This window comes from Phoxinus phoxinus (assembly GCF_949152265.1).
Source record: "Phoxinus phoxinus genome assembly, chromosome: 11".
Lineage (NCBI taxonomy): Eukaryota > Metazoa > Chordata > Actinopteri > Cypriniformes > Leuciscidae > Phoxinus > Phoxinus phoxinus.
This window is the reverse complement of record NC_136886.1, coordinates 29665794-29686003: the sequence shown is the minus strand read 5'-3', so window position 1 is coordinate 29686003 and position 20210 is coordinate 29665794. Positions and strand designations below refer to the sequence as shown.

Genomic DNA, 20210 nt, shown 5'->3' with positions numbered 1-20210 from the left:
AGTAACTGCTCTCATCTATCTCTCATATTGTATTTTCTGCTCTGTAGAACTGTATCCCTCACTGTGAACTCAGAGCGGAGCCACGAGTCATCTTCTACCAGCCTGGTCTCAATGTTATAACAGCTTCAGATCCAAAACTACAGATGCTGTAATACCACAGGAACAGAACGGGCAAGCTAGACAAAAAAAAAGTAAGGAGTAGCCTAACACTAAAGGTTTCATTTATTAACATTAGTTAAATACATTAGTTAATGTGAATTAACAATATTTGTAGCATGTATTATGCTATGCAATGCATTATGTTTAGCTAATGCTAACTTCAACATTTATTATGTAATACAGTTATTTTTAAATCAGAAACTGAATCTGTTAACTTTAGTTAATGCACCCCAACATGAAAAAACAATGTATATTATATATATTTTTTCAACTTGCTTATTGCTAGGTCTGTTAGCTAATCCATTAACATTGACCAATACAATTAGCTAAGCTAATTAGCAAAGCTAAAATGAGAGAAAGTAGCAAGTTATGCTACCAAGATTTTAGCTCATATTTCTTATAAATACGAAATAAAATTGCGTTTTTGAATTTTTGAGTAATCTGATCTAAAACATTATCTGTATATTTAAAAAAAAAAATATCTAAAAGTACAACTGAAGTAGTGTGTGTGTGTGTGTGTGTGTGTGTGTGTGTGTGTGTGTGTGTGTGTGTGTGTGTGTGTGTGTGTGTGTGTTTATGAGGAGAGAAAATTTGTGTTATCCTGTGTAATCCTACTGTATATAATGTAGTAATGTCTGTTCATTAATGTAGTGTCTTAAAAACTTTAACAATGAAAGGAACTTCATATCATCAGATGTTTTACCTAATTGGATCGAACTCGTAGATTAAATATTATGGATGCAAATCAGAAGATAGGATTATTAATAACAAATCAACGATAAGCTTGGCATCAGTGCCGAAACAGCTTCACAATATGTAACACGTAAAAACAAAAGACTCTTGAGTAATACATTATATGACTGGATGAGCAACATTAAACAGATGATATATTCACACTTGCACACCAGCACATCAATTGTCGACTAATGTGCCAAGTTATATAGCGCATTCAAGTCATGTTAGAAAGATATTCACGAGACAAAGTTTCCGAGTTAAGGGTGTCAGAAAACATGGTGGATCATATCATTGTTTACAATGTACAGGTTCAGAATGTCATGCGGATGTAAATAATTACAGGACTTTTTTCCCTGAACTAATCCTTTAAAGAAAGCTCAATTTGCAGGATGGATTAACCAATTTTAGTGTAGCACAGTGCTGTCAAAAAAGGTCAAAACATAATTAGCAAACAAATGAACAGCTTTCATTTGTTTCATCGTGAGGCATTGGTTGGGGAACTTTAAATAAAGTGATATTACCTTAATTACCTAAAGGGGTCACTGTATCCCATAATTAAAAGAGCAAGACACATGTCTTAAAGCGATACTGTATAAAAACCAAGTCTCTAATACATTAGAGATGATTCCACATGACACATACATACACCTGCCAAATTACACATTATCTGACAATAGACTATCTGAGATGTGTTGGGAACAGCATTGGAGGAAGACGTGTGAATTAATCAGAGCTCTTAGATACAGTAATGAATTGGTAGGTGGAAAAGAAAAGAACGAGAGAGGAAGGAAAGGGACTGGGCAAAAGTCGGTTAGCATGTTGCTGTGAGCGTGGAGGTTATGTTACTGTGATAGTGGCTCCTAATGGAAGCTATCGCTAGCATTATTGAGCTAAAGCACTCAGTTCTTCATATCGCATCTGAGGTGATGGCCTCCGTCTGTGGATGCTGACCGTACGCGCATGTGTTATTTTATGCTTTCCCATATTCATGTAATACAATCATTATCATTTTATTTTCACTTTTCAAGACAAGTTTCCACTCTTGAAATTGTTGACTTTTTTTAAGACTTCAATGTAAATGCCCTTTTTGCATGTGAAATGAGTAACAGCGCTTCGCTGAATATTGTAATAGATGTGCCCCATCCTTCAACAGCCTTTGTTATGTCCCATATTCATTTAATGCATTCCTTATCATTTTATGTTCACTTTTTCATGATCATTTTCCACATTCTCTCTGACACTTGAAACTTCTGATTTATTTATTTTTAATAATGTATTGTTTTTTTTTTAATTCTTAAATGTAAATGGCTTTTTGCATGTGAAATGACTAACAGTGCTTTGGAGAATATTATAATGTATCCAAATTTGCCCCATCCGTCCACTGCCTCCTTTGTTTCTCATTGTTTAGTTCTTGTTGGCATCTCCATGATTGGACAGGCCAAATTTCTGTTTACCCAACAGGGTATAGTAAATGTGGCCGGTCATGTGTGTTCATCTATGTCAGGATTCCTCATTTCTGGTCCTGGAGAGCCACTTTCCAGTAGTTTAGTACTAATCCTGCTCCAACACACCTGGCTGTATTTTTATAAAACCCAAAGACCTTAATTAGCTTATTGATGTGTGTTCACCATTCGAGCTGGAACTAAACATCCAAGAAAAGTGGCTTTCCGGTACCAGGAATAAAGAACCCTGATCTAAGTTATGGAAGTGTGAAATTAGAAATTTTTGCTGCTATAGGCTGGGATTCACTACACGGCTTTTGCTCAGATTTCTGAACTGATTTGCAGTCTAGAAGAGTCCAGAATAGTTGGCGAAAGTCTGCGCCAGTCTGCAGATTTGGACAGATTTGACAGAAAATTGTGTAGTGCATGATGGGCACAGACTCCGATTTTTTTATCTTCAGACTATGATTCCATCCAGTCGGTGGATATCAAAACATGTTTGATATTTCGAGGCAATTTCAGTAAACATATCGTAGTGTAAGATGTGTCGCTACTGAAACCGAAGCTTTCTTTTTGTGTTCAGAACAATTTAAAAGTCTGGTAGTTGTGCTCAGATTTCATAAGTCGTGTGTATTCCAGCCTTTCGTTTCAATAAACTAACGATATATATTATATTACAACAAAAAAATTTCAATAAAATAAATAGATTGTTTATATTACATTTTTATTTTAAAATATCATATTTGAGAAAAACCCTTTATTCTTATTATTCTTTATTCTTAACATTGCATTCAACAGAAATTTGGACATCGTTTTTTACCGTATGAAATGTTCTCTTGAACCATTACATTTAAGGATTTGAGCTTTGTGCAAGAATACTACACACTTACTGGTTCTTCTCTCAGATCCATTATTGTATGACAGTTACATGCACAGATGTGTAATTTAAAGTGTGTCAGTGTATGTTTTTCTTTCCTAAATTGGAACATGACAGACTCAGAGCGATGCCAGACCAGATATTATATAGTGCTTTGGCACTTGCACATAGTCATTTGACTCACATGCTACAAGACAGATGGCCAGATTGCAAGAATAAATTAAAGAGAGAAAAAGCATTTTGCTTGACTTTTATGCAGATGAAAATACACTGACAGCCACTACGCACAGGAGATTTAAAAAAAAATTACATAGGTATTTCGAATTCACATATATACCACCATTCAAAAGTTTGGGGTCAGATTTTTTTTTTTTTTTTTTTTTTAAGAATACAATACTTTTATTCAGCTGCATCAAAGATGCATGACATTCTTTTGAAATTCTATTCACTCTCAAAAAAGTACAGCAGTTTACACCAATTTTTTAAGCAGAACAACCATTTTCAACATTGATAATAAGAAGAAATATTTCTTCAGCACAAATCAGCATATTAGAATGATTTCTGAAGGATCATGTGACACTGAAGGAGTTATGATGCTGAAATATATTAAAAATATAAAACAGTTATTTTAAATTGTAAAATAAAATATTTCACAATATTACAATGCTACTGTATGTTTGATCGAATAAATGCAGCCTTGGTGAGCATAAGAGACTTCTTTCAAAAGACCCAAAACTTGTGAACGGTATTTTATATTATTTTCTGTTTACACAATGTTATTGCTTTCCATCTGTGATTACTTATTACTTGTTGGTCCATTGCTACATGTGTCGGATGCATTTTTAAGAATCTCTTGCCCACGAGTGTTTTATTTATATGGCACAATGTCAAATTAAAAACATTTCAACACTGTGTTTCAAACACTCCCCATCCTCCATTGTTCGGACAAACAGACGGGTCACTCAATCAAACGGATTGCGTTTCCATTCGGTGTAGCTAGTGGTCCAGAAAGAGACTGACCGCCTTTCATTTCTGTCTTTCGCTCTCTCTCTCGGAGTATGAGAGTTGGATCAATAGCATGTCAGTAAGTGAACTTGTGTGAATCACATCCATTCATCTCTCTCTCACACACACTTCTCCCATTCCACGTTCTGTTTGGGAGTCTAGAGGCAGGGCAGGGCTTTGGGTAGCAGCGTCCAACCGCATGAGTAGGGCATCCCCACACACACCCTTAAAACGGCGGGTACCATCTCTCGCTGCGCATGATACTTAACCGATAACCCTCCCCACCACAGCTAGAGGCACTCACATGGCCCCAGACTAGCGTTAGTGCCGCTCAATTGTATTAGGGGCAGAAATGAATGCAGCGTGACCCTTCTTAAGTGCACAAGGAATCTTTGTGCCGAGCGAGGCCGGGCGATCGAGCAGATGCATCAAAGGAACCCCCCCCCCCCCCCCCCCCCCCCGCCCCCCCGCGCGCGCACTGTGCGAGCAGACAGATAATGCTATTTACCTGAGTGATGCAGCTTGGCCTGCAACAAGACGCAGATGCACGATGTCTGAGTGAAGCAAAGCACTCTGACCAAGCGAGAGAATGTGTGTGTGTGTGTGTGTGTTCTGTGAGAAGGCATGTGTAGGTGTATTTTAATTTGTGACAGCTTGTTTACTCTGCGTGTGGTGCTTTTAACATGGTCACACGTTCAACATGTGGTGCTAATAAAGCATGCAAACGTTAGTATTCGAGGAGCATCGATTCCTACCTTAAAATCACAGATGCACGTCACCGTGTCCCCGATTCGCAGACACTCGCCGTCAAACTTGCATGTGTTTGTGTCACACAGAAAAAGATCCGTGTCCTGCTCTTCGAACCCTGTCATGAAACACACACAAATATTGGTTATAGATTACAAACAGATATTGTACAAAAACATGCTAAGAACACTTAGCTGTAGTTTTGGGGTCCGTAAGATTTTTTTTATTATAACTTTTTTATCCAGCAAAAATGTATTAAAATGACAAAATAGTTTATAATGTTATAAAAGGTTTGTATTTCAAATAACTGCTATTCTTTTTAACTTTCTATTCATCATAGAATCCTAGGAAAGAATCATCAATCTTTCCACAAAATAATATTTAGAATCACAAATGTTTTAAATATTGATAATAATAAGAAATGTTACTTGAGCATCAAATCAGTATGAATAGAGGAATATAGATGATTATAAGCAGTCATCACAGGAATCAATTACAAATTATTCAAATAGAAAACTTATAGTTATTTAGTTATTAGTATTTAGTTTTTAGTTATTTTATTAGTATAGTAATACTATTATTCATATTTTACTGTATTTCTGATCAAGTAAGAAGATGACTTTTAAAAACATAAAAATAACTTACCGACCCAAAACTTTTTAATTGTAAAGTATATATATATATATATATATATATATATATATAAAACATTTTACATTATAAAAGAACCATAATTAACCACATAATTTATTTTACTATTGCTCATATTTACTTGATATAATTTTTGAATTGACTGACAGCACTAATTTCAATTACTACTGTAATTTTGCACACACATTTTTGGTTTGTTCATAATTTGACAATACCAGTTAGATCGGGTCACGGGAACTCATTTAGCAACCAAGTTAGCGTGTAATGTCTCAAAATGGCTTGAATGTTTCATAATCAGTTAATATCGGTTCAACATCAACAACAATCTTTCCCCTAAGTGCACCAGAGGTCAGATGAAGCATTGTAGCTCCTTAAAACTGAATTTACACATCACTGGTGTGAAACAACCTCACACAATTACTTCCTCGGGACAAAAGGACTTTTGGTTCCAAGTTGGATTGAGGGTATTAAAGCTAAAGCATATCATGAATGCTGTAGCAAACAACAGATACTCTGTTACAAAAGCTGCTTTGATAAAATAGAGCGTGTCCCTGGTTTGAGGTCATAACAGCCCAGGGTATGAAGCTTACAGACCTCTGTACAGAATGTGGGCAGGATGTCTCTTAATGGACTGAGGTTTTCTCCTTGTCTGTCAACATAAATCGTAAGCTCATATAGGCATACAGCAGACAGCATACACACTAAGAGAAAACAACCTGTTTTCAATATTGCTAAATACACTTCCAAGGCAAGGCCTCACACACAACCTCTATATCTGACTATTATACTGTATAATGCCTTGGAGTTAAAATTGAACTCAAAGGCTTCTCCCTGTGAACACAAAGATGAACAGGATGATTCAGGATGAATATTTCATAAGCTCCACCATCTGCAAGTCAAAGAACAGGATGGGCCGAGCATCAACGTCAAACTGTATAACGTTACAACATGGAGCAATAATGACCCTTGTGAAAAAAGTGCACTTAAGTTTCTTATAACTTCACATATAGGCTACTTGAAGTCCTTAGAGTACATTTTTTAAGAAGTATATTTCAGGTAATATAATGTATATGAATTAGGCTAAAGGACAGATTAGTATACTGTTTGGGAACACGTTTCCCGACTATTGTTATTTGAATAATAGTTGTTACATTTTAAGATTGACACTAGCCACATTTCCATTACAGATTTGCGGAAAACTTTTGCGATTTTGTCTAAATTTTGATACAACACTATTGTGAAATGACGGCGTTTGCATTAACCGATGTTATGCGACTAAAACGTAATTTTTTTCCTCTCGCGATAAGTCATTTAAAAAATCATGACAACGGACGTTGGTAGGTTTATATATTGCAGCCACCGCACTAGACATTTTTTAGGCTGACATTTTTTTGTCACATACAGCAAACATCTCCTCACTAACCGCTAGCTGCCTGTCCCCTGAACACACTGTAAAAAAACGCGGTCTCTGTAGATACCCCAGACTCCACAAACAGCAACAAAAACAAACTGGGCCAACCTGCACCACGAAACATAACAAACAGTGTTCCAGCCAATTACCATCAAGAATGAGTTGGGGGGTTAGTGCGCGTGCACATGAAGGGGGGTGTGGGGAGTGGAGGAGAGAGAAGCATGAAGAGGGAAGTTAGCTAGAGGAGAGATGTCCTAGACAACGACTAACGTTAGAATTATCTCTTGAATCTCTAGAATTCTCTTGAATTTTGATATGGCCGAAACACGACCAATAAGACGACGTTCCGATGAACAAATAGCAAAGAAGAGGGAAAATGAGAAGGGAGGGTCGAGTGAGGACAGGAGTGAGAATTACAGTTACAAGTTACAATACATCAGCCGCAGTGTAATCTGTCAAAATGACTATTTACGTCACTGCTAATTAACATTCCGTCAATGAAGAAACATTTTCGGTTAACGCGACCTGTGTGTGACACTGAAGACTGGAGTAATAATGCTAAAAAAACTGCTTTACCATCAAATGAATAAATTACTTTTTTTTTTAAATAAATTAAAATAGAAAAAGTTTGTTTTGAATTGTATTAATTTTTCACAGTATTAGCCTGTGTATCTGTGATATAATAAATGCAGCCTAGGTAAGAATAAGAGACTTTAATAAATCTTACCTAACCCAAATCTTACCTACCTACTTTTTAATGTATGAACTCTGGAAATTTATAAATGTCACAATATACATATTATTTAAAAAATATATAAGCTTAGTAAGCTTGTTTTGATCCTTCTAACACTGTGTGACTTTGTATAACGTTGTAATATACAATATAGATACGTTGTTTTTTTTAAATTATATTTTCAGCTCTTCTCATATTTACTGGATTCTTCTGTAGAGAAAATCATGCTGTGCTTACTTACAGTAAGACATAAAACCAGTAAAGTCCTGTCTGTCTGGCAGGTTGTGCGGAATTATTTTGAAATCTGGAAAAAAACCTTGTAAAAGATGCTATATTAATAAATATATGACACTCATGTAGACAAACTTACCTGAGCCCAAATTAATGAGGAGTGAAGAGAGAAAATAAGATACAGGAAGAGAGAGAGCGAGCTCAGAGCACAGATGGGAGATATGATTTCTCTCGCTGAGATGAGACATGCATAAAATTTAAATATTGCCGGAGCAAGCAGCCAAAGTCTCAGGATAAGTAAGTCTGTGAGGAATGATAATGAACCAGAGACAAGCAGGCTGAGTGGAACGGAAAGACGACACACACCATATGACACTGCAAACGCAAACAAAATAGAGAGTTTCAGAGTAAGAGTTGTGACACTCTAGTGCATGGGGTCACTTCCATTTCTATTCATTGTATTCAGTGGATTCAGTGCTTCGCATGCAAAATCAGCTCTCAAATGTTGTGCTTTGAATTGCACTGTAACTATAGTGAAACATACAGCTACAGGTTTTATTTTATATGAAAAAATGCATAGAAAAACAAAAAGTTCACAAAAAAAGCATACAATGACTACTGTAACGGTTGCTCTGTCGATGAAGGCACGAAGACGAAGATGAAGATGAAAGGTTTCCAAGATAATTTAATAATCCACACGGTAATACAGACAGCTAGTGCAGACACAAACAAAAACACATACGAGACCGGACAACGAACAACAGGCAAGCAGATAACGAGGTGCTAATTAACACAGCTAAACTAACTCATAATGCTCGTGACCATGGAAACAGGATACATGTGAAGAAACAAACTAAAAGTACAAACTAATAGAACTGTGACAACTACAGCATAATCACATTAATATGTCATTGGTTCTCTCTTGTTTTTGCATGCGTTTATAATTTCTTTGTACGACAGCCTGGCCAAGCACAATTTGGCACTGTACATACGTAGACCCTAAAGGGACATGGTGATGGAAAAAAGATTATATTTTGCATTCCCCAGCTAAAATTAAAAAATATATAAAGATTTGCGTCGCTAGAAAAACCTTTGCGTTCCAAAGAAAAACGTTGTGTTCCTTTGCAAAACTTTTACATTCCCCTGGAAAACATTTGTGTTCTTTGCAAGCGAAGACAAAGTTTCCCGGAAAAGCACAAAAGCATTGACATACAGTATATATAAGCATTGATATACATATGGGCTCTCAGTCAATTAAAATGTGTTACATATGCTGATGAATTAATCAAATTAATCACATATTTGGAGATAAAAACAATAAAGATCATTCAAAGACATTACATTGTGGCACAGCATAGAGTAAAGCACTGAACAGAAATGAGAAAAGACGCTTTAGACGTCAATATACTGTTTGTAGGTCAATGTACGCAAGCAGAAGAACATATTGTCCATTACAGGATGTTGCGTCTCTTATTTCGAATCGAATATGGCTGAAAGTAATGGCTTGTGGTTCAGCGAGTGAGTCAGATGTTAATTTGGTAACCACTCAAACTATTTCAGTGTGTAAGTGAGATGTTATAAAGTTTGTGTGTGACTCATTTGCGAGTCATTTTGATCGACTCGTTAAAAATAACCAACTTTCATTGGAGAATCAGGCAACGCAACACATCCATATTATCTCAGCTAACATTTTTAACTGGTAATATGATTATATGATATCGCAAACTACCGAGAAAGTTTATAACCAGCAATAGCTCATATTCTTTAAAGAAAGAGATGGTGTTGGTAGTTTAGCTAGCTACACTGTTTGGGTGAACAGTGAACTTCACACAGGAAGTGCAACGACAGAACTGAAAGTATAGCAAAGGTGACACCAGAGTTATCAGAACATTTGCTGACAAACAACACATCACAAGAAATCTGTGCTTGCATATGTTGTGCTAATGAACTCGGGGCAAAGTTTCTTTGAACTAAAACATCTGCTAAATGAATAAATGAATATGCAAATGGACTGAGTATCGTTAACCCGCAGGGTGCAAAAGCTACCGAGCATCTGCAGTAGTATTACCTAAGCTCACACTAATGCGAGTTATTGCTACCAGACCGCTGTTGTGTTCATGAACAGAGATGTTTTATTACAGTGTAATGTGCAATATTTTTGAGATGTCGGGTAAAGGAAGCATTAAAAAGAATTCTTAATAAATGTGCAATCACATGCATTTTTTTTACAGCTGAAAAAATAGAAATCCAATTTTATATGTTTTAATATACTGTGTATATTTTTTATAATATATATTTGTTTTAGTCCCAAAGGACCTCTAAGCGATTCCATTGGCTGAAAGAACTTTTATTGCTTACTCTTTTCAGTGCCTGATTAGAAATCCAACAAAATTGCTTCATGGTGTTGTGTCTGGACTATTTTGACCATTAATGTCCAGGCGGACTAAATCAAACAGGCAAACTAATTGTTCAAGACAGTGGTATCTTGAAAAAGTAAATATGTACAAAAACACATATTTTTAAAATCAGCTAGTTATTGAGTTGTCTGCACGTCACGACTAATCAAACCATGTAAAATGATGCAGGTTTTGGGTTCACCTCACCATGATTGGTCATATTTCTTAAGGGTTTTGACATAAGATGGATTTTTGTGTACAGAATAGAGAATGCAGGGATCTAAAGACACACTTTTTAAAGGTTGAACTATTTTTAACAAAAATTGCACAAGACACGATTCAACGGTCAAATACATTCATCTGAATGTGTATGGCGGTTGATTCAGTGCCATAACAGGGATGAACTTAAAGTCAGCATGAAATGGAAATTCAACCTATTTTAAACATTTCATCCATGCATATCTTTCTTCTTTTTTTTTACGTTGTATTTTTTTAATCACAATGTCATAATCCTATCCTCCAGTAAAATGACATACTTCTCTCTGGTGCCATATGCCCTATGTCTTCCATCATCATTTCACCCGCACAAACCTTGTCCCTTTCTTACAATGGACTGAAAGCACGCATTTAGATCTGCTTCTATCCAATAAATAACCGATGGATGGAACCAAATCCTGTCCTTCACTTTTTTTTCTTTTTCATTGATTCGTTTCATTTGAATGTACATCACAATACAGAAGCTACAGTCCGCTACATTGCAATTTTAAAGACCCAACTTTTCCAAGAGGGTTTTACTGTATAAACTAAGAGGCTAAAGCACAGCATGCTAACATCATGCTAATTAAAGCAATGCAACTAAAAAAAGTCAGTAATGAGTCGGCCATTGTGACCCATTCATAGCTGTGTGGAAGGCTACGCTCTCTCTGCGCTATTAAGTGAATGCACAGGCTTTACATACACATGGCTGGACATCTCTGACAATAAAAACAGCAAAAAAAAAAAAAAAGTGGTGTAGAAACAATTTCCACCCAGAAATTGCTAGTAAATTTCACAATTAATAACAAAGAAACCGTAAGTAACACTGAATCAAAGTCGGCATGAAACATATACTGTACGTGATAGGCTTTTCTTCTCTTCTGTGACGTATATATTCAAGCGAAATGGCTTCTCGAACAAGAAATAGTGTAAGGTGGGACCTGATTTTGTCCATTGGGAACTGATTGGATGGTTGGATAATTGTGGTTTCCTATTGGTCGATCTCATGTGAGTGACAGGTTGTCCCGCCCTCACGCCAGTAAACACGTATTCAGAGAAGAGAAGTTGCAAAAGGGAGGGGAAGTTATTTTGATTAAAGTTTATGAGGGCACATGAATACAAAATAAATAAATAATGATGTGCATGGATAAATAATTTAGAATAAAAACTACAATATTCCATTAAAAAAATACTTGGTAGAAAGGCTTAAACATATATTTTTTTGTAAAACATACTCCAATGATCAACTTCGACTTTTACATTGGAGTAAACCGATTTCCCGTACAGTGAAATCTCAGTATTTCAGCAGTGATTTGTGGGCTGTCACGCCTCCTGGGTTCAGTCACTGACGGTTGTTGATGCTAGCCATGTTGGTAACAAATGCATGTAAGTGAGCACTACCCTGTCTCTCGTAACAGATGGTCCAGTAAGAATAGCCCGGCCATTAGTGTAGTATTTATACACTCATCATTAATCTACCATTGAGCTCGTTGGCTTTCTTTTTCAAAAATAGACAAGCAGGAAAAGAACTGGTGTTAAATGAAGGACGTAGCTCTGTCTGTGACTTTTTTGGAGGTACCCTTGAAAAAACCTTGGTGTGCACAAGGTTAATAAGGACCGAACTCCGCACCTTCTGGCACACCTGTGGAGGATCGACCCAAACCCCCTGGGAGTCGAGCTCGGTTTCACCGCCATATGGCTGCATGTGACAGCTGCCCATAAGTACCGATCGAATGAACAGTGTTTCCTGTCTGTCTCGTGTAGCCAGACAAATCGCATTCGCTCAAGATTTTATCTAGAGAATCACGTCACAATGCGAGTTTGGATGGCTGAGAGCACACACCGGCAAAAATACACACATTCATATCTGAAACGTTTCAAGGGCATAACTATTTTCCCAGAATGCAGAAAATTCAATTACATGTGCTAATTTAACAAATGAAGGAGCCCACATGAATTCCACACATTCCAAAGCAGAGCAACCTTTTTTACCACTTTGAAAATGGAGGGAAAACAAGGCCTAAGAGATTGACACGATGAAGTTTGCAAATGGAAGGGATTTCCCCCTTTTATCCATGTGATTTCACTCACTTTTGCTTTAGAAAATCTCTGTTTTTAATACGAAACAAATCATTGCCTGACCTACCTGATATTATCAGTCCCACAGTGAACTCGGGCCCACAGATTGGCGCTTAAAGCTCGGCAACATTGACATGCTCATTGTTCAAGTTCTACACAGCTTTCTCCTTAGCTTTTTGCATTGAAATGTGGCTACTTTTACCATGCTTTTATCATAGTTACCCTAACCCTAGAATTTACAATGCTAAAGATTTTCATTCAGTCAGACAAAGGTCAGATTCATATTTTGAAAATGATGCATTGTGTCATGTATACTTATTGTAAACACTTTCACCAGCACAGCAATATCACCTTAAAAAGTTGAGCTGGTTTTGATAGTTATCTGCATTTTATTGACATGTAAATGCACTCATTGAGCCATGACTGCAATAAACCACTTCTCTACTAAATCTGCTCAATGTTTATTTACTTTTAAACAGTTTTGCCAGTAGCTTATGCCAAACAGCCGTTTACTATTCAAAGTGTGAGCCACTGAGAATAACGCCACACAAGATAAGTGATTTGACATTTTACTGCGTTTTAAAGCTATGCCATGCATTAAATCTCACCGAGACAAGATTTAAATCACACAAATCACACAAAAAACTCACTGAAGCTGTGAATCTTCTCCTCTGAAGATCTTTAACATGGTCGTTTCTAAACGGCCTACATTTGTGGATGTGTTTTTAAACTGAGAATATTTACAGTATGCATTAAATACACCCCAGATCATTTCCATCATCCAAATTCATGTTTTAATCTAATTATGTACATTAAATGATGTTTCATTAACAAAGTTCAAATGATCTATCCAATCAACACGACATTCCAATCAGATTCAGAAATTAACATGTCTATCTAATCAGCATGAGAGGAGGCCTCTGTACAGTTCTTGACCGTTTTCAGCATCCCTCCACAACCCCGACTCCTCACTCTTGGCTGGTTCCTACCCAGGAATACAAGGGGAGTACTCTGGGTTCGGGCCAACATACCGAGCTCGGAGCCCTCTGCCCGGACAGCAGGCCAAACACGCATTCTCCTTTACTCTATCTGATGAATTGTAAGTGTGAACTCGTGAACTAACTTTAAAAGGATAAATCACCGCTTGCACTGCTTTCAATCAAACTTGGCTATCTATGAAGTGGAAAGGTTGTGTTCATTGCTTGTTGTGCATAGGGATCATTGTTCAAACATTGAATTTGATGTTTGTTTCTCTGCAGCTGGCCACTCCAGCCACATCCAAATGTGTGGGCTATGTTCTTAATCTTTCGCACCCTTAGGATATACCACATATTAGTAAGATATACCATTGTACATCTTACAATATAATTATATGATTCATAAGATATATTGCCTGCTGTTTGATGTAAATGCATCAAATAATTGTGTAATTATTTGAAGAACATAATAGATGGATTCAGGTCAAATGAAGAGTCAAAGCAAACTGATGCAACAAATATGAACGTGTTGGTAGATTTTTGTCATTAAAAACATCTACTTAAAGTCCCCCTACTGTGCGATTTTAAAGGTTCCTAATTTGGGATGTCTCCTATTACAGTATAAGCTTACATGCATCCAAGGTGAAAAAAACTCTTTAATGTTCTAATAATATGCATTGCAGCATCACCTTTTTTCTCACAGTGTCTGAAACTGTTCAATTAAGAATCCGGCCTCTCTAAACCCCTGCTTTCCCTACTCTGCTCTGATTGGTCAGATGATCCAGTCTATTGTGATTGGTCTACCGCTTACAGCACGTGTCAAAAACGAAACGCCATACCATATCTAAATTTCTGCTCCGGAGGCTTCAGCACTTGCATACACAGTGATACGAATAGTAACGATGGCGTCGGTTTAACCATCAAATTGGAGCCCGAGTCCTCGTCCTTTGGAATTGCTTGTAAAGTGGATTTGCATTCGCAGCACAGAAAAAGGCATCTTCTCCACAAGTCAACAACACGAACCAAACTCTTCCAGGCCTCAGCTACAACTACAGTGTTCGGGAGCTTGTCAACGTAGACATTGTTCGCAATAAATACATATGCTGGCAATGGCATTAAGCTAATTTATAACAAACTAAAAAATGCTGGGTTGTTTTAACCCAATTTTGGGTCAAATATGGTCAAACCCAAATGTTGGGTTAAAAATGTAATTATAAAATTTAACCCAACGGCTGAGTTTGTCCATATTCGACCCAAAGTTGGGTTAAAACAACCCAGCATTTTTTAGGAATATTTGACGACTGATTTTAGGCAGTTCAGAATTGGTTCTTTCTTTTGGCAAACAATAACTCCATTTATGGTGATCTTTCAAACTTTACACACTGTATGAAAGGTAATATCTGATAAAGCATAATAAGGTATGCTTTAATTTACAAAAGATAGCTTCTTTGATCAGTAACTTCTTCATCTTAAATATTTCTTATTCATTTTACATCATAACTTAGACTGAAACCTTTCTGTTTATTTACAGGCTTAGATTGTGAATCCCTGGTAATGCTTCAATGTTTGCATGTTGTTTAGGAGTGTGAGCACGTAACACTGTTTTCAGTGTTCAGGAATTGTAGAACAGAGGAAATAACAATGTTCAGAATGAAAAACAGAAACATCTGCCATCATGCATATTTAAAGAGGGTGCTCTTCCTAACCACTCAGCTTTATGAGCGTGCACTCTGTGGGGACGTCTCCGATTACTGTCCTTTATTTCTCCTGCTCACCTCCAGGTACACAACTCACACTCCACCATTCAATGCCAACTCGCTTTCTCCCTGAACGAGCCAAGCGGCATTATTATTTTATAACAAACACTCTTGCGTTAGCCATTCAATTAGCCCTGCAACATCTTCCTGGTGGCATACATTAGTCATGCCTCTTCTGAGCCAAGTAATGATGGCAGAACAGAGATAAATAGAGGAGAGAACTCTCTTCCTCCTCATTTTTCTTGACTGGGTAGTGGCATCCTTCCTGTGCTCTACTGGATTAAATCTCAATAATGGCATTAAAGGCGGGATAGAACAGAGAGAGCCGAACGGAAAACCCCACGAAACCCAAAATAGGGCACCACAACTTCCTCATTAGCCCAGGAGCTCAGACAAGCTTTCCCTGAAGACCTTCCACTCTCATAGTCTTTCTATTTCTCCTTCTCTCCCTCATACACACAAACGCAATCAAAATAGGCTCTGGCGCACCGAGTGTCTAAGGAATGAGGAATAAAACGCTGAGGTGCAGGATTAGACTAATCCCTGTGGTCTTTCACAGTCTGAAGGAGAGAGAAAGTTGCAGATGAAAGGCCAAAATAGTCAGGTGCTTTCCTCCATACTGAAGTTATACAATGCAAATAATCTTCTCTTCCAGTATTTTGGTGTTGTTTTCCAGAAAAAAAATCTAAATAATCAATGCATTTCTGAATCAATTCAAAAATATAGTTATAGTTAATAAAAAAAGTTTAAAATATGATCAGCATACCAATTTGGGTGTTAATAGAATTTGGTTTGTCCCCCATGAATTCCACAAGTTTCTCCAGCATGATTTGAGAATGATCACTAACATCACTAGATTTTTAACACATTTTCAATGTGAACTTTGAAAATGTGAACTTAAACTTTCAAACGTTTAAGTTTTATTGTTATCCCCCCATTTGGCAAATAGCTTTGTCTTGTTTCAAGTATAAAACAAGATTACTTTTGGTTGGATTCATGCTATGCCGAAATAAGAAATTTGTTGATAATATCTTTCTCAACAAAATCCATCATGTTTTATATTTTTTTTCCTGGAAAATATGGGTTGTGCCCCTATTATGCTATGTTAAATGTTCCTAATTTTGTTTTGGAGGTCTCCTTCAATAGGTTTACATGCATCCAAGGTCAAAAAACACTTTCATTTTCTCAACATACATTGAACATCACCTCTTTTCCCAGTGTCTGAAACGGCTCAATAAAGGATTGAGTCTCTAAAGCCCTCCTTTCTGAGAGCTTCCTCTGCTCTGATTGGTCAGATGCCCCAGTTTGTTGTGATTGGTCTACAGCTTACGCCGCATATCAAAAACGAAACGGCCATTGCCATATCTTAATTTCAGCTCCAGTAGTTTCCTCAGCAGCACTTCTATACTGTACACAGAGTTACGAACGGTAACAATGCATGGCGTCGGTTTTACAGTATCAATTCCAGTGTTAGTCCTCATCCTTTGGATGTGCATGCAAAGTAAATACGAAACGCAGAAAACATGTTGACAACATGTTGCTGCTCAGTTACAACAATAGAGTTTGGGTGCAGGTCAAAGTACTAAGTAGACGTTGATCGCAGGCATCCAATGAAGACCATGGATGGCCTGAAATTATGCACATTTGTCACAAACATATGTAGATGTGTTACGGGATTGAGACTGGAGTTGCTGACGACTCGTTTCGAGAGTCTATTCTTTCATTTAAGGAGACAATAACTTTATTTGTTGTGCGCTTTGATCTTTACAACTTATTCATGCAGATATTTTACATGAACTAACAGCTATATTGCACACTACATGAAAGGTAATATTTAAAAAAGCATAATAGGGGCACTTTAAGAGGAATGATTGGCAGTTTACTATTCTGTGAGAGCCAAGCAACCATGTATGGGTCATTTAAACAATCAAATAATCTCTTTATTAGCCCCTTGATGCCCTCAGTAGTTCACCAGCGGCGTGACCTGCCTAAACTAGTGTGCATGACTGTGTAAGGCTGCCAACGAGAAAAGAAGCTTACAAAAAAAAAAAGACCTGTAGTGTAACGGACTGTGCGATAGATCTGTATTGGAATATAGTCAAGTCAGCCATCTGGCAGCTTGTCTATCTGACAGCTTATTTTATCAAGCTCTGCTTTCGACACGTGTGACAGCACTGTGGTGGGGTTACATGATGGGAAGGAATCGATACGACGGAGCCCAGCCCAACACACACAGAATGAGAGAGAGGAGAGAAGAACATGTCAACAGCAAATTTACAGGTCTGCTGTACTCTAATTCCCTTCATTTTAATCAGATTTCTTACTGACGTGTCTAGTTAGAGAGTAAATTGTTTTACGAAGGAGGTTCAGCACTGAATTATCTCACGTAGGCCACTGTGTGCAACAGATAGATTTCTTGTAGACTGTTGCCCCCCTACAGCTATTTAAAGAGAAACATAATTGCACAGCAGGGCCCTTTGTTCCCAAAGTATCTCTGACAAGCGCTCCCTTTCAGTGCTACATTTACTCCCCTGATATGGAGTAAAGCAGCACCAGATGTACTTGTTTGGGGCCAGATGATAGCCTTCACAGATTTCACATGCACAAATGCTTACCGGTAAAACCTTGCGGTTACAAATCGTTGCTGGTAACTCAAAAGTTGCACGTGTACTGAAAATCTATACCTCTCAGGATCACAATCCAATCCACACTAAAAATTGTACCTGTAGCTGGTCCCTAGGGAAGCGCCCTCACACCTTTGTGCCTAAGGAACGCATATTAGCACATTAAAGTAATAATATGCACCATATTAATACAGTGCACTGCTCACCATTATGGGATAGAACGGGTAATGTGTACCTTCGAGGCTACTAACCTAGTGACAAGCGGTAACATCCTCATTTCTTTTCCCTGTGCACACACCAGTACAAGTTATTTTTCTGACTGATGAGATGTGCTACCAACGTTGTAATTTTAAAAATGACAGGTATCATCTTGGGTCAGATTTTCACATAGATCCCAGTGTTTCCTACATAATTCTATTTTTCATGTTCTAATGTCATTAATTAAAATATATTTGTTACAAAATGCAAGACTACCTATATGTTGCAGTCTGTAATACTGACTTTATTTCAGATTCGCAAGTACACAAAACGACGTGCTGAATTTAGAAAAATCCCTTGACGTTCAGTAAGTTGAGTCAAATGTTGATAGTACCTGCTCTGAAGAATTCATTGAGTTCATTCAAGCTGAGTAAAATCGACAACTTGTGATGTCGTTGAGTCTTTTTGAAAAATTCCTCGTGAGTCGGACTACATGATGGTGTACCATGGTTGTTTTAGCTATTGGTTTTTATCTCATTAAGGCTACATTCTAAGAACACAAACTGTGTGACGGTGACCCCATGACTGACCAAGACTCCAGGTGGACTATCTAGCCTATGTGTGTTTAGTTATTCTAAATAAAATCCCCAGCTCGATGATTAATTAATAACCCCGTAAAAAAACTGATAAACTTGTGAGAATAGTCGCGCAAAGGTGCACGAACAGAGGAGCGTGTTCGGGTCTCTTACCGGAGCAGTTCCACCCGGTGGGTGTTTGACAGTCGCTCAGCGATGACGGGAACGCGCAAAGTTGTTTCAGTGGTAATATACTAAAAAAGCAATAGGTCGTCAGTAACACTAAATGTGTCCAATTATCCTGCCGCGGTCTGCGTGTCTGTCGCAGCACAGCGCAAAGAGCCATCTCAGTTCACCGGGAATGACACGGGGACATGAACCGAGGGATCCGATCCCACGACGAGCGCAGGCGACACAGATCTCAGCAGCGGAGCAGTGATACACATCTTCCGGGCAATGCTGCGATGATCCCCATGTATGTATGTGCTCTGATACCGGTGCGGTTGGACAATCTGTCTTGACAAGTGGAAGTGTCCGGTTGCAGTGATGAAACTCAAAGCTAAGATGAAGAGATATAAACATCCAAGCGTGGACCTGAAAAAGCTGTCCGGATCCACTAGTTGATCATGCTGATCACTCCATTCTGAGGGGGAAATAATGCTAAGCGCTGGCTTAAGTATCTCTCTCTCTCTCTCTCTCTCTCTCTCTCTCTCTCTCTCTCTCTCTCTCTCTCTCTCTTCCTACATGAGGTCTGTCTGAGAGTGTTTTGTTCGGCTGGTGTCTGGCTCTGACTGTGAGGATGAGGAGGATGATGGGGATGATGAAGGTGAGAGGTGGGCACACGCTTCGGCGGCGCGGATTGGCTATATGGAGTGTAGCGGGTACCGAGCCGTGTAATACAGCATCACAAGCGGAGATCAAGAGTGCAAGTGAGACTTCCATTACCCCGGGCGGTAAAGGGAAATATAGCCTACAAAAGATGTTTACTTATGCACGTAGCTTTTGACCTAAAAAAAACTGCTTTACTCGAGTAAATGCATGTGGTGACTTTTACTCGACTTAATACGCAAACTTTTTCTCATGTCTCCAGATATTTTCGTTACTTGCACCTGAACGAACACTGAAAGCTGCTCGCTGATGCCCGATTCGCAAACAAATGGTTTGAATGAATCATCTGAGTCGATTCTTCCTTGTAGTCTCTGCCTATGGGTTCGTAAAGCCATAGACAAAAGCGGTCTGTCTGAACATTTCGTTATGTGAATCGCGAATCTGAATCAAATCACAAGAAGAACCCTGAAACCTGAAACACGTAGGCCTAATTGGAAGAAAACAATGTTCATGTAAGCTTTAATCTGTAT

The 20210-nt window shown here is 37.9% G+C and overlaps 1 protein-coding gene across 1 annotated transcript in view; it reads right to left on the bottom strand.

The window, feature by feature from the left end:
- The window catches only part of tmeff2b (transmembrane protein with EGF-like and two follistatin-like domains 2b), a 58102-nt gene extending 38455 nt beyond the window's left edge, over nt 1–19647 (bottom strand). Inside the window, exons 1-2 of the mRNA XM_079628300.1 lie at nt 19027–19647; nt 4974–5083 (exon numbers count right to left, since the gene is read on the bottom strand). Of these exons, the coding sequence (XP_079484426.1) occupies nt 4974–5083; nt 19027–19198 (282 nt within the window). The 5' untranslated portion in view covers nt 19199–19647. The remainder of the gene's footprint in view (nt 1–4973; nt 5084–19026) is intronic.
- Between the last annotated feature and the right edge of the window lie 563 nt (nt 19648–20210).